The sequence below is a fragment of the Sitophilus oryzae genome, unplaced genomic scaffold, assembly GCF_002938485.1.
Source record: "Sitophilus oryzae breed Bouriz unplaced genomic scaffold, Soryzae_2.0 scaffold_966_pilon_pilon, whole genome shotgun sequence".
NCBI lineage: Eukaryota > Metazoa > Arthropoda > Insecta > Coleoptera > Curculionidae > Sitophilus > Sitophilus oryzae.
Window position 1 is genome coordinate 250773 of NW_022147601.1, and position 13962 is coordinate 264734.

At 33.9% G+C, this 13962-nt stretch overlaps 1 protein-coding gene across 8 annotated transcripts in view; it reads left to right on the top strand.

Annotated features, from left to right (window-relative positions):
* Positions 1 to 13962, top strand: part of LOC115891127 (fat-like cadherin-related tumor suppressor homolog) — a 224690-nt gene that overhangs the window by 114951 nt on the left and 95777 nt on the right. For all 8 annotated transcript variants that reach the window (XM_030911517.1, XM_030911518.1, XM_030911519.1 and 5 more), the window contains exons 14-15: positions 6323 to 6429; positions 13534 to 13741. In XM_030911517.1, the coding sequence (XP_030767377.1) occupies positions 6323 to 6429; positions 13534 to 13741 (315 nt within the window). The remainder of the gene's footprint in view (positions 1 to 6322; positions 6430 to 13533; positions 13742 to 13962) is intronic.

The window sequence follows — 13962 nt, forward strand, 5'->3', positions numbered from 1 at the left end:
CAATTTCTTTATTTTTAAGATTTTGATGGTCAAACTTCAACAAAATATTCCTTATGTTTGGACTAAATTTTCTCGAAAATAAAGACATAATTTAAAATTCCGTTACAATACGGAAATAGATTGAAGTTTTGTGATTACAGCGATATATAATTTTTTTTCTATTTCTAACAAATTGCTCGCTATTTTATGGCAAATGCTGAAGCTTTGCAAACCTTAATCAAAGCCTTAATCAAAGCAAGTGTGTTTGGAATTTTGGCTGTGGCTTAACACGACAGGATCGGGCTAAGCTTTAGGCAGATTTCTGAAATATAATATAATATATTTCCTTTGGCCACACAAGAATCTACTGAGATTACTGGATTTACAGTTATATCCTTATCTCTGTTTCTTCAAAACGAATGTTTTATTATTCTTTTTAAACCTCCAGCAACCGAAAACACTGGTTTCATCCTGCATCTGTGGCAATAAAACATAAAAATGCCGGAATAGCCTTCACAGGTGTTTCTGTATACCTGTTGGCTCTCGTCTTCAGGGCATTAGCTGAGTACACGAATTCCCAGTCAGGTTTTTTTATTTATATTTACATGAATGCAAGAAAGAACTAAGAATTTACTTTGGTAAAAATATCTAGGTTATAAAAATGTTTTTTTTTTAGTTTTTCTATTTATCAGCTTAGAAAAAACAACGAAAGACCAAACCGATAAAAAGAAATGCTTCAAAGTTATTTTCTCTAATACCGAACAAGGTAAAAAAAGGACTTTTAGTATAAAAAAAAGTAATTTTAACAGAACTGAAACAGATTTAAGAGACAAAACATAAAAAAGAGGCTACACAGTGGAAATAATGTTGTAATGAGTCTTCCCTTTTTTTAAATCCCTCTTGGAAAATATGTTTGCCATTGCTTATCCAGGTATCCAAATACAGATACATCATTTACCCGTAGTTTCTTTTTGTTCACTAAGAATGTCTGCACACTCTTGAATCTACTCAACAAAAATATAGTATTTTTTTCGGTCTATAGAAAGTAAAAATAATGTTTTTTTTTAATATAGATGTGCGTTTTGTTTTTTTTTGTAAATAATAAACAGCACTGATATTAAGACGTCGCGTCAATTAGATAAATCGCGATTTTTTCACGATAAAATAGTGAATTATCAACCAGCAAGTCAGATTTTAAAGAAAAATGATTCAGGAAGATCTTCCGCAAGTACGCTACAGGCCTACAACATCCTGAGCAATGCACTGGCCATTGTATGAGAAGATCATCCGCTACATTACTGGCAAATGCAGGAGTGAACATGACAACGTTAAAAAGACACGGAGGATGGCGATCTGCAACGGTTGCAGAAGGATATATCGAAGAGTCCATCAACAATAAAATAGAGATTGCGAAAAAGATTCCAGGTGCTGAAGTGTTCCAGAACGAGCCGTTATGTAATGACAGAACCTATCTCAAGCAGTTTAGGGACAGCTTCTGGAGGCATACAAGGTTTTACCAATTTCTGAATCTACAAAAAAAACATTTTTATTTAATGTTAATGTTAATTTAAATAAATAATTGAATTAGCAATTTATGAATAAAGCTTAATAATTTCTATAAAATGGTGTGGCATTGAAGTTATAACACACTAATTTGTTATAACTTCAAAAACTCACGCGTGTGTTATACTTTGCCACTTGTGACATGTAAATCTAAGAAAAAAAAACAGTTAGTACTCTTGTATCCCTTTGTAAAAAATAAATACACACACCGGAAAAATCTAGGGATATTAAAATTTTATCCAGCCATCGTCAGTAATTTTATTATTTGCATTTCTGATATAATAAAATTAAAATAAACAAATAGTTTACAGGACGTATTGGAAATAAAAATGAGAAATTTACCGAATTTTTCAAATTTACCTTGATTTTTATTGAACTCAAAAAAATACACACATTTTTTTTTTATTCTAAACTGTAAATTAAAAAAAGAGATAAAACCATTTTTACTTAATAAAGAGTATAGCCTCCTCTACTGTTCATTACAACCCTACATCGTCTCTCCATGCTCCTGATCAGGTTGTCGATCTCTTCTTGAGGTACAGCCTGCCACGCTGCATTCACGGCCCGAACCAGATCCCTACGAGTTTCACGAGGCATACCCATTCTCAAAATCCTTCTTTGGACCGCGTCCCATACGTGCTCGATGGGGTTGAGGTCAGGAGATTGTGCCGGCCAGGGTAAGATGTTTAATTGATGAGCATTGATAAACTCACTTACCACTCTGGCTGTATGAGGCCGTGCATTGTCATGTATGAGAATGAAGTTTCTCCCAAAATCATTGGCATATGGTAACACGACAGGCTCAAGAATTAAATCACGATATTTGGTTCTTGTTAGAAACCTTTCAAGAAAAACGAGATCGGTTTTTCGGCCTAACTGGACTCCTCCCCAGACCATAACTGTTCCACCTTGATAAGGGTGCACTTCCTGAACATGATCCAACCGAATAAAATTTCCCAGTTCTCTCCTTACCCTAAACCTTCTCGAATCCGGATGAATTCCAAAGCGTGACTCATCCGTGAAGAGAACATTGGCCCATTGTCCATTCGACCACTGAACATGATCTTGAGCCCACAAATATCGTACCTCTCGATTTCCTCTCGTTAAGGGTTGAGCTCTCCAGGGTCGTCTGCTTCTTAAGTTGACCTCTCTTAATCTATTGCGAACAGTGTCAGGACTAACGGTTACATTATGTGTTTCCTGGAGAACTAAACTAAGATCTGGTGCTGTAAGAGTCGGTCGGCGTCGAGCACTTAATTGTAAAAAATGATCTTGCTGAGGGGTAGTAATGCGATGTCGCCTTGTGTGCCTTTCAGCAACATCACCACTTTCACGGTAGCGTGCACTTAATCGCGATATTACACTTTGCGTTGCATTTAATGCTCTAGCTACGTCGATTTGGCGCATTCCAGCTTCAAGCATACCCGTGGTCTTTAGCATTTCGTCTCTGTTAAGATGTCTACGCTCCATAATGTCGTTTAATACTAAACAGAGTTATTTGAATGAATTCTGGCCAGTTATCATAAAAACATTGATGCTAGGTGCTTTTTATACGTTTGTCAAAAAATGTACAAACACTTCTGCAAATATCCCAAATTTAAAAATAACTAGTGTGACTACTTCGTTTCAATCGAAGTAGAAAGAATCGGCCTACAAATATGTGGTTGTTTATTCAAAACATTTATTTTTAACTTTAATAAAATGATATCCGTAGATTTTTCCGGTGTGTGTAGTTTGTTTTTCTCTTTGCTCTATAGAAAGAATATTTGTTCAAACCTACAAGTAACCTTCCTTTTCACCCTAAACAAGGGGTTTCTTACCCTCTTTTTCTCGGAATGGGCAATCTTCTCCCCTGGCAGACGAATCAATCAAAGAAAGACTGACGTATAAGCTGATATAAAAGTGTTTATGGCCGTTTTATCCCCGACCAATTGCTGACTGGGCTCAAATATTTGCTCTAGTTAATTTGTTTGCACTTCCTTCGAGATTAGGGCCGATTTGTTTTGATTTTCATCCTTTTACGAGTTGTTTTTTTGATTTTTTTTTCTTTACTTACACCCTATTCCTCGATTATGTATAATTATTATTTGTATATTTTTATCCATCCAATTCAAAATTTAAAGTGTGTGACACATCTAGCAGTATCTTAGAATTTGATCTTAGATGATCTGTCAGTGAGTCAACGTCAAAATTAAAGAAATTTGACCAACGATAATTCATAAACTATGAGTTATAATTACTAGATATTTTGGTAACCTAGCCAGCTATAGTATGTCTTCATGTGTACTGAAAATTAATATCCTTGCTTTATACATAACGAATTAGAATACTGAGACATCTGCTACAGATGAATCCCAAAGATCTGCTTTCGAAAATAGAGTTCTTTTTCCATCAAGTCCATATATTTTCCTCTAAACTACATCGATATCGTTTAGTTGGAGAACTAATGACGAGAATAAACAAGAATTCTTACATGCAACGATCCTTATCCTTCTGGAAAACCGTTCTAGAACATTTTCTCACAGTGTTTCCATCGGATTTATCGCTTCACTTTCCAGCCGACGCGACGGACGAGTTTTCCGACGATTCAGCAAGTGTCGAATCGGAAAAGCGGGAAAATTCGAGTCTTTTATCGATAAATTTCGCTTCGTAGATGAAAATTTGCAAGCTCCGGCCTGTACGCTTGTCTAAATTTGATTTAGTACCGGTCAGTTTTAGCTCTAAGAATTTCCAGCAAGTCTTAAACTTGCTTCGGAGGTAAAAAAATGATAAAGAAACAATATTTGTGTTATAGAAAATATAAATATATAGTAAATATATATATAGTCAAAAAACTTCCAGACACCAATTTTCATCTAAATATTGACGTTATTTCATAAATTATTCGGAAAAAATCGAAATAAAAATGAAAATTCTACACCCTGTATCTCCGGAACTGGGCATTTTAGGACATACATTTATACGAACGTTTTTACTTATTTTACAGTTCGGACCACCCTGTATATGATTATTAAATTATATTGCTACATTTTTTCTGCATTTACTACCAAAAAATCGTAGTAAAAAAATACTAGAAGGACCAACATATAATAATAAATTAAATGGTCTAAAGAACAGAAATTATCTTTCCTTCTTTTAATAAAAATATATAAAAAAAAATCCTCCCCGGTGCTGTCTAACTTCAATTACGTTTCCCCCAAGACGAAAATTCTTATTAAAAAGCTCCCCGTGCCATTCTTGTTTCGAAATTATTTCTGTTACCGTAGAAAAGTGTTTATTTTGACGATGGAAAAATTGAGAGAAAAAAAAACGGGAAAAGACTTTTTTCCCCATTTTCTTCTGGTTTTTCCTTTTCTCTCATTTTTTTCGGTCTCGGACTTGCTTAGTTTACTCCATTTAGTTTTTATTGAAAATTGAAGAGGGCGTTCGAGGTTTTTTGCCAAACTTTCCAAAGACTTTTCCAAAGTAAATTTGTGTCATGTTTCTTCTTCGAATTTGTCAGAAAGTTTCGTAAAAGTTAAGTTATTTTATTTTTAGATCTTTTGTTATTGTTTATTGTTTTCTTTTCAAACTTTATTATGAAATAATTGTAGGATATACAGGGTGGGTCCGAAATGTAATCGACAAATTAAGGTAATTAGTTTAATCCTTAAATACAGGGTGGTACGAACTGTATTCCGGAAACTTCGGCAGCATTTTCTGCAGATAAAAATAAGTAAAAAAGTTCCTGTAAATGTATGTCCTAAAATGCTTAGTTTCGAAGATACAGGGTGTAGAAGTTTCATTTTTTTATTTCGATTTTTTCCAAATAATTTCTGAAGTAACGTGAATATTTGGATGAAAATTGGTGTCTGGATGTTTTTTGACATGAGAAATTTGATTTTGATGTCAATATGACTCCTACTTGTAGAGGGCGCCACCTATATATATTTTAACTGGTTTGAAGAGTAATAACTTTTCGTCCGTACCTGTATAAAAAGATTGAGTAAGAAAATATTCATTTACGAGGTTTTTTACGTAAAAAAGGTATCTTGGTAAAAATCGCTACGAGTAATGGTTCTCGAGATATTTGGAATCGAAATTATCAATACCTGTCATCATTGACATAAATTAAACAATATTTTGACTAAATATTTATTAGACAGAAATAATAAATTTGAAATGCTGTGTCAAAAGTTCAACATAAACTGTTTTGTCATCATTTTTTCGCAGAAAAATTTATGAATAATTAAAATAAAAATAAAAATTTACCAAATTTATTATTTCAGTCACATAACTATCTACTCCTGATCAAATCGATTGGGGAACATACAGCAGTGATTTTGATACCTCATTGTTATATTTCTTAATAGATTATTTTCTTTTATCTATGGTTATATTTCTTAATAGATTATTTTCTTTTATCTATGGTTATATTGTATTCCCTCCTGCCTTAAACTGTCACTCTTTATTATTATAAATAAAATTTTACCGGTATATAGGCATCAAAAACGGTTCGCGCACATTAAAATAACGATTAATCACAATTTACGCTTGGATAAATTGAATTCTGCTACGCGAGGAGGAAATTATTTTTTCTTGTCGCGAAAAAAATCAAAACATCGCCAGGCAGGAGAATTTATGCCTTGATTTGTAGTCTATATAATTTTTTCTTCCGAATTTTTATTCTTTTTAAATCATTGTGCCTTAGTTAATGTACTGTATGATAAACTGAACATGAATTTTCTTTTAATGAATTTATTTATTTATCTTATTGTAAAGTTTATTTTTTTTGTTACAGGAATAATAAGAACCACTGCCATTTTGGACATTGAAACGAAGAGTCACTATTGGCTGACGGTTTTTGCTCAAGATCATGGAGTCGTTCCATTGTACTCATCTGTAGAGGTAAGTGTCTTGTTATTATTTTAATTACAGCTCTCTGGGTATATATATTCCTAGTATATATTCCGGAAAATGCCGAACCGATCCAAAATTATCAAAAGCTTTGGGTCGCGACCGTTGCAAGAATAGCGTCAAATAGTATTTATATTGTCTTTATGGGCACTTTCCAATCTAAACTTGTTTCATTTATCTATGACACAAATTAACTTTTTTTAAAATTTAACTTTCATTTATCATTAAAAAACTGAAAAATCACAGATCAGATACAGAAAACATAATTCAACATTTCTACACTGTTCTTTTCGACTCAGAATCATAGAGAAGGGATTGTAACATCCCCTAATCGAATAATCAAATCGTAAAGCAGCCCATATAGCAAATTAGGGCTAAGGATTGCCGGCCGTTAAATTAGTTTTGCGGCCGAGGACAGGACGACAACAACGGGGACTAAAGTTTGTCCCGGCTCTGTCCCTGCTGCCGCTGCCCAGTAATTACGACAAATTTCGATACGTAAATTTAGGTTAGGTCTCGCTTGCTCCGGCTTCGGATAGAGCTAGAACCGGCTCTAATTTAGACTGAGCGGACTGCGCTGGACAGTTACGGAGTTTATGGTCGCCACTTTAAAAGGGACGAGGTGTCCTTTTTCTTTCCTTTTAGTTGGTAGGTGTACTGGGAGATATAATATGTTTGAATTTAAAGAGGATGTAGAAGGTATCATAGTTCAAAAACATACATACATATATGTAGGTACTGATTTCTTTCGAAAATCGACTACTATGAAACTATGATTCCTTCGCGGACACAAACGGTACATTGTGAAACAGGAAATTGTAGAAAGAAACAAGCCCTATAACATAGGATACAACATTTTAATGAACAGTGATTTCCATAAAATCAATAAAATGAAAAATATACGAAATAATATACATGTACTGATTTCTTTCGAAAATCGACAACTATGAAACTATGATCCCTTCCCGGACACAGACGGTACATTGTGAGACAGGAAGTTGTAGAGAGAAACAAGCCCTATAACATAGGATACAACATTTTAACGAACAGTGCTTTCCATAAAATCAATAAAATGAAAAATATACGGAATAATATACACGTACTGATTTCTTTCGAAAATCGACAACTATGAAACTATGATTCCTTCCCGGACACAAACGGTACACTGTGAGACAGGAAATTGTAGAGAGAAACAAGCCCTATAACATAGGATACAACATTTTAATGAACAGTGCTTTCCATAAAATCAATAAAATGAAAAATATACCTACGAAATAATATACATGTAGTGATTTCTTTCGAAAATCGACAACTATGAAACTATGATCCCCTCCCGGATACAAACCGTACATTGTGAGACAGGAAATTGTAGAGAGAAACAAGCCCTATAACATAGGATACAACATTTTAATGAACAGTGCTTTCCATAAAATCAATAAAATGAAAAATATACGAAATAATATACATGTACTGATTTCTTTCGAAAATCGACAACTATGAAACTATGATCCCTTCCCGGACACAATAGGGAAGATATGTATTGGATTTGTCGCAATTTTGTCGTAAAACATGAATGTTTCTGTCTTGTCGTTGTTTTGTCTGCTTGGTCTGGACCCAGCATTGTGTTAGATTCTCCAGCCCTAGTCTAGCAACTTAGAGACTGAATCCTCCACATGACTCTTCATGTTATAGTAGGAAAACATTTAAAATTATAGTAGTTTTTTTGGAAAAAGCCAAAAAAAAATGAAAAGTACATGTCTTTGTCGTCGCTAATATATTTTTTTATATTTATCTAGTTCAAAAAGTCGATTTTTTTGGAAACAAAAATAATTTATCCGCGTGCATCCTGCTTGGCACTGACCATAATAATAAATCATTTCTATCTGACCGGCCAGTCCAGGCCAAAACGAACAAAAAAAAAGAGCAGCCAAAAGCCAGGACGTAAGCCTTTATTTTTCTCCTTTTTTTTCTTCCTAAGATTTATTTTATAAAACGTATAGACTCTGGTCTGGATAGTACAGGATAACGAAAAAGCTGTAGAACACAGTCCTTATTGTAAAATGGATGCCTTCTTTAAATTTCAATAAGGTTTTACAATTTCTGAATCTACAAAAAAAATTTCATTTAATGTTAATGTTAATTTCAAATTCAAATTGTGTCAAATGAATCGTCAAACAGAACTGTCAAGAATCTCCTCCTGGAGCCTTCCTTAATCTTATTATTCAAAGATAGGACTCGATAGCCACCTGAAAAATCTAATCTAATATCTAATCAGACTTTTTTCTAGGATTTTTAGTACCTTTTATTTTATTTCGAACAAATTTATAGTTTATTTCGCAGGGGTTTCCAGATGAAATGGAAAAATTCGATTTGCTTGCAACATAAACCGTTCACTTTTATATGTTTCCGACGCGCCAAATAAATTTTTGTGTTCCGTCATGTGCCCTTTCTTCTTATTCTTTTCCGCCTCTTTTTTTATTTTGGTACGCCTGCATAATATAATTTATAACCCTTTCGGTCCTTTCTTTCCAAGGAAATTCCGATTTTCTTTTCAATAGAATATCGGTAGGTTTAAAAAGGAATCTTCATATATTTCCGGTTTCCCTCCCAATCTTTTTTTTTGAGCGTAAATATCTTACTTCCGGTATCTACAAGGAAAAAAAGTTGGTACAAGTGTGCATATTAGCTACTCCATTACTCGCTGACGAGTATTTGACACGCATCAGAATCTGCTTACGCAAGGCGTTTTCTTTCGTGAGTTTTCGTGAGAAGAAGTACAATTCTCGGATTGGATGGTATAAATTCATTATTAAATAAAATTATTATCATCAAAAGAATATATTAACACCGAACTATAACGAGAAAACTGTCCTGGACTGGGTCCTTTTGAACTGGATGGCATATGTCCATCGGCAGTTTACCATTAGCTGAAGAAGTATGATTTTTGGATCGGAGGGTATAACTTCATTATTAAATAACATTATTATCATCAAAAGAATATATTAAAACCGAATTATAACGAGAAAACTGTCCTAGACTGGGTCCTTTTGAACTGGATGGCATATGTCCATCAGCAGTTTACCATTAGCTGAAGAAGTATGATTCTTGGATCGGAGGGTATAACTTCATTATTAAATAACATTATTATCATCAAAAGAATATATTAAAACCGACTTATAACGAGAAAACTGTCCTGGACTGGGTCTTTTTGAACTGGATGGCATATGTCCATCGGCAGTTTACCATTAGCTGAAGAAGTATGATTCTTGGATTGGAGGGTATAAATTCATTATTAAGTAACATTATTATCATCAAAACAATATACTAAAACCAAATTATAACGAGAAAACTTTCCTGGACTGGATCCTTTTGAACTGGATGGCATTTGTCCATCGGCAGTTTACCATTAGCTGAAGAAGTATGATTCTTGGATCGGAGGCTTTAAATTCATTATTAAATAACATAATTATCATTAAAAAAACATATTAAAACCGAATTATAACGAGAAAACTGTCGCTTTTGAACTGGATGGCATATGTCTATCGGCAGTTTACCATTAGTTGAAGAAGTATGTTTGACGCAGTCATCAGCGTATTGAAGTTCTGTGATGAATTTTGTACGTGTCTTTGCCCTGAGTGTTTCCTGCAATTTGCTGTCCACTATAATGGAGAGCGCTGCGATGAATATGTTGAATAGGAGAGTGACCAAAAGTGACATCAGTGTAAATCCAGCTTTTAATATACGTTTTAGTGAAACATTTTCAACAGTTATTGCTGTATTTTCTACAAATAAACGATTCCTAGCCAAATTTCATGTAAAACATCAAGAATTTTCTTGTTAACAATCGGGAATATCGAGAAACGACAAAAAGCCAACTCAATATCGATCTCGAAAGCAAAGAAGTTTTGCTATTTAGCCTCGAGCGCGGTATGGAGAAGAGACTTCCACTAGAAAATGACATCGAAGCAGATAAGGCCAAATGTAAACTCTTTGTTAGCATGTTATAAAAAGGGAGGAGAACGTGCACGTACGTCGAACTCTGGAAACTTTCAAGAGTATCTCTTACTTTGCAAAAAGTTATCGCGCGCAGGGTTAAAGGATAAGTTTTTCGAGCTTATATGAAATATAAACCGTGAAATATCGAAGTTTGTTTTTCTTTGCGTGATACCGGCCATCGGGGATGAAAGAATTACGTAGGCACTGAAAAAAACCTGTCTAAATTTTATCGGATTATCTAATGAAATGAAAACAGTTTTATCATTTTACTTTAATTTGAAGAACGAGGAAAATTCAAGTTGAGTTTATATTCACAATTATTGTTCATATTTCTTCAAATCCAAGAGACTCAATTACACTTACTCACTCTGTATACATGAATAATTATTGATTTTTAAAATATTTATTGGCAAACTAGGGACAGGGAAATCAGACAATGAACAGAGATGAAAGGTATTTATTATAGCTCTGTGTGCTAAATCATAAATTATCGCAAATATTATAACTATTATTTTTGCATCATGTTTACTACAATTTTATTGTTAAATATCTTCGAATAAAAAGATTATTAAATATTATTTTTTTAGTATTTTACTATTATGCAACCGAATATACACCGCGATATACAGCTACACAACATTGTCACTGGATGCCGCCACCAGCAGTAGGATTTTTATCTAACCAACACCCCCTCCACTTAAGGCCATTCAACATTATATGCGCAAGGCAAATATGGCAGCGAAGGCAGTGCATTTTTAAATTGTTTACCTTAGTGGTTTCTCGTTCCGATTGCATACCAGAAATAATTAATTATCTCTAGTTTGTTGTGCTTCTGCAACACGTTTGTTTAGTTCTTAGTGTTCAGTGGCGTGATAAAAAAAATGTGATAAAATAAGAGTGTAATAAAAATCAAAACTAGATATTCCACATAGGGATCTTCAAACTTTTGTGCTTGTCGTACTCCTGTATTATTCATTATTTTAAGGTAAGAACTAGAAGTATTTATCAAGATATTACACCTAAATGAGTAAAAAGCCTTCACCGCCAGTCTGCATAGTACTTTATAATGGTTACTTACAATAATCAAAAGATAGGTATTAAAGGGTTAACATTTTATTGTATTGTTGCATGCCTTTTACATGCTCTGTTCCAAATTGTCACGGGAATTATAGAGGAGGTCCCAAGGTTTCTGCTTTTATATTCCCCAAAAATTACGAGCTTCGTAAAAAATGGTTGACAGCTATTAAAAGAGATAATTTCACTCCTACTAGTAGTTTTCGGGTAAGAAGTGCATTAAATATGCCTCAAAAAGGCCAAAGCCTCTGTTACCCTAGTGAGGATGTAGTTATGGCTCACTATAAGTAAAATATTGGAAGAAGAATCAAGCTTTTTGCACCAAAAAGATCACAGAAAGATATTGACAACATTGACATTTGAAAATATAAATGGCCTGGATGTAAGTCTTTTTTTAGGTCACAATTGCCCCTCGCATACGTCAGAATTTATTATTAAATCTATCTTGTTCAGAATATCCAATATTTTATTGAAGAACTAAGCAAAAAAAGGGAATGACGTCTTTACCACAAAGACAATGCCCTATGTAAAGAGAAAGAGTAAAGAAAACTAAGCTAAGCGTAAGTTTTACTTACGCTTACGAACCCCCAAAAAGGTATTTAGTTTTTTTTCTATATAAAATCTTGAAACACATATTATTTTTTTTAGTTATCCTCACCTATATTATAGTTTAAATTTATTCCCATTTGTGTAATGCTGCAAAACATAGAAAAAATATTTGATATTTTTTTATCCAAGCCAGTGTAGTTTATAATTCCAAGAGCATTTACCAAGGCTTTTACTAAGACAAGTAGCTTCATATACTGTCCATAATAAAAAGTAACTTACTGATATTTTCATAAAAGTAATAAAACAAAAAATCCATACTTATGTGGAGAGACTTAGACTGCCTGTATATTAAAAAATTAGTGAAATATTACGTAATCTAACCCGACATTTGTGTGAAAAATGTCTATTTGGTAATAAAACAGGGTTTAAAATACGCGCCAAATAGAGCACTTCTATCTCCGCCATATTGGAAACCGTTGAATAGCCTGAAGTGGAGGGGGTGGTGGTCTAACTCTTTTTATCTTTGATCCGTCACTACCTGTCCGTCACTTGTCACTGTCAGATCAAATCAGATGTTTTTCGATTTATTTATCTTTTGTTTTGGTTATTGAAATTTTATAATAATTATCAGATAAAATTTCGTAGTTAAATCGTTTATTTTTGATGTGGATCGCTGATGATGATCGCAGTGTGCAATTCGTTCATTTAATTGTGGGAATTTGTGAGTTAAGTTCGTTCATTGACCGGAGATGGAATGCAGTGGAAAATATTCTAAAACATCGTTTTTTTATTTAAGCCTTTTTGTGAGTTGGACTAGTCGAGCTATATAGTTCTCTATCTATATCCTGCAGGGAGATTTCCGGTTGAAGTATGATTTTGTGAAGAAAATTCATTCCCTGTTGGTATTTAGCAGGTCTTCCTTGAGAAGGACAGAGAGGTCTTCCGAAGCACATTTGGTCAGAAACGTGGTTGTATTTTGTGGGATTTACATGGACCACCGACCAAATTTCCGTCAAGGGATTAAATAGCCGAATTTTCCGACCGATATTCCGATTCCACATGCCCACGAACTCCTCAAGTAGTTCCAAGGTATGCTATAATTCTTCTGCTTATTCTAAGTCAATGCTCACCTGATTTTTGTTCATATTGTTGACTGGTTTTCGACTTTTCCACGCCCACATGGTGTAGAAAGATTAGTTGAGTGTTATCTTTCTTAAATCTTATTCGGTTGTTCGTAATTGTAGAGCAAGAAGTCCGATATAGAGCCGTACAGCACAGAACAGTCCAGAATTCCATCCGATCCTGTTGCTCGTGTAAAGTTCCAAACAAGTTAGCCAACAAATGAGCAATCAAAACGAAAGAATAGAATAACTCATAGTCTAAAGATATTAAACCTTCAAGTACCTGCGGGTGTGGACCTGCTAAACTAAGAAAAACTCTTATATATTATTTTTGACAAAGTTTTTTTGGTTTCAGGTGTACATCGAAGTACTGAACGAAAACGACAACATCCCTTTGAGCGAGTACCCTGTATATTACCCAGTGATACAAGAGGATAGTCCACCCGGGACACTGGTCCAAGAAATTAGAGCCAGCGACAGAGACAAAGATCCCAATCAAGAATTAACTTTCAGGATAGCTTCCGGCAATCCAGAGGGATTCTTTACTATCAACACTAAGACAGGTGAGTCTATAGTCAATATTATTATTTTAAAACCATTTTTTTTTTAATTTTGTAACATATTACGTTAAAAAATGTGTGACAAAACAGTCAAAATACATGTCGAAAAACAATTCGGCCATGTTGCAATATGGTTTATCCCTTAACCACTACAGCAACTGTCGACTCTTTTAGTGTTATTGTTATTGAAAGGGTTGCTCCTTCCTTTCTTGCTAGGGCAAGTT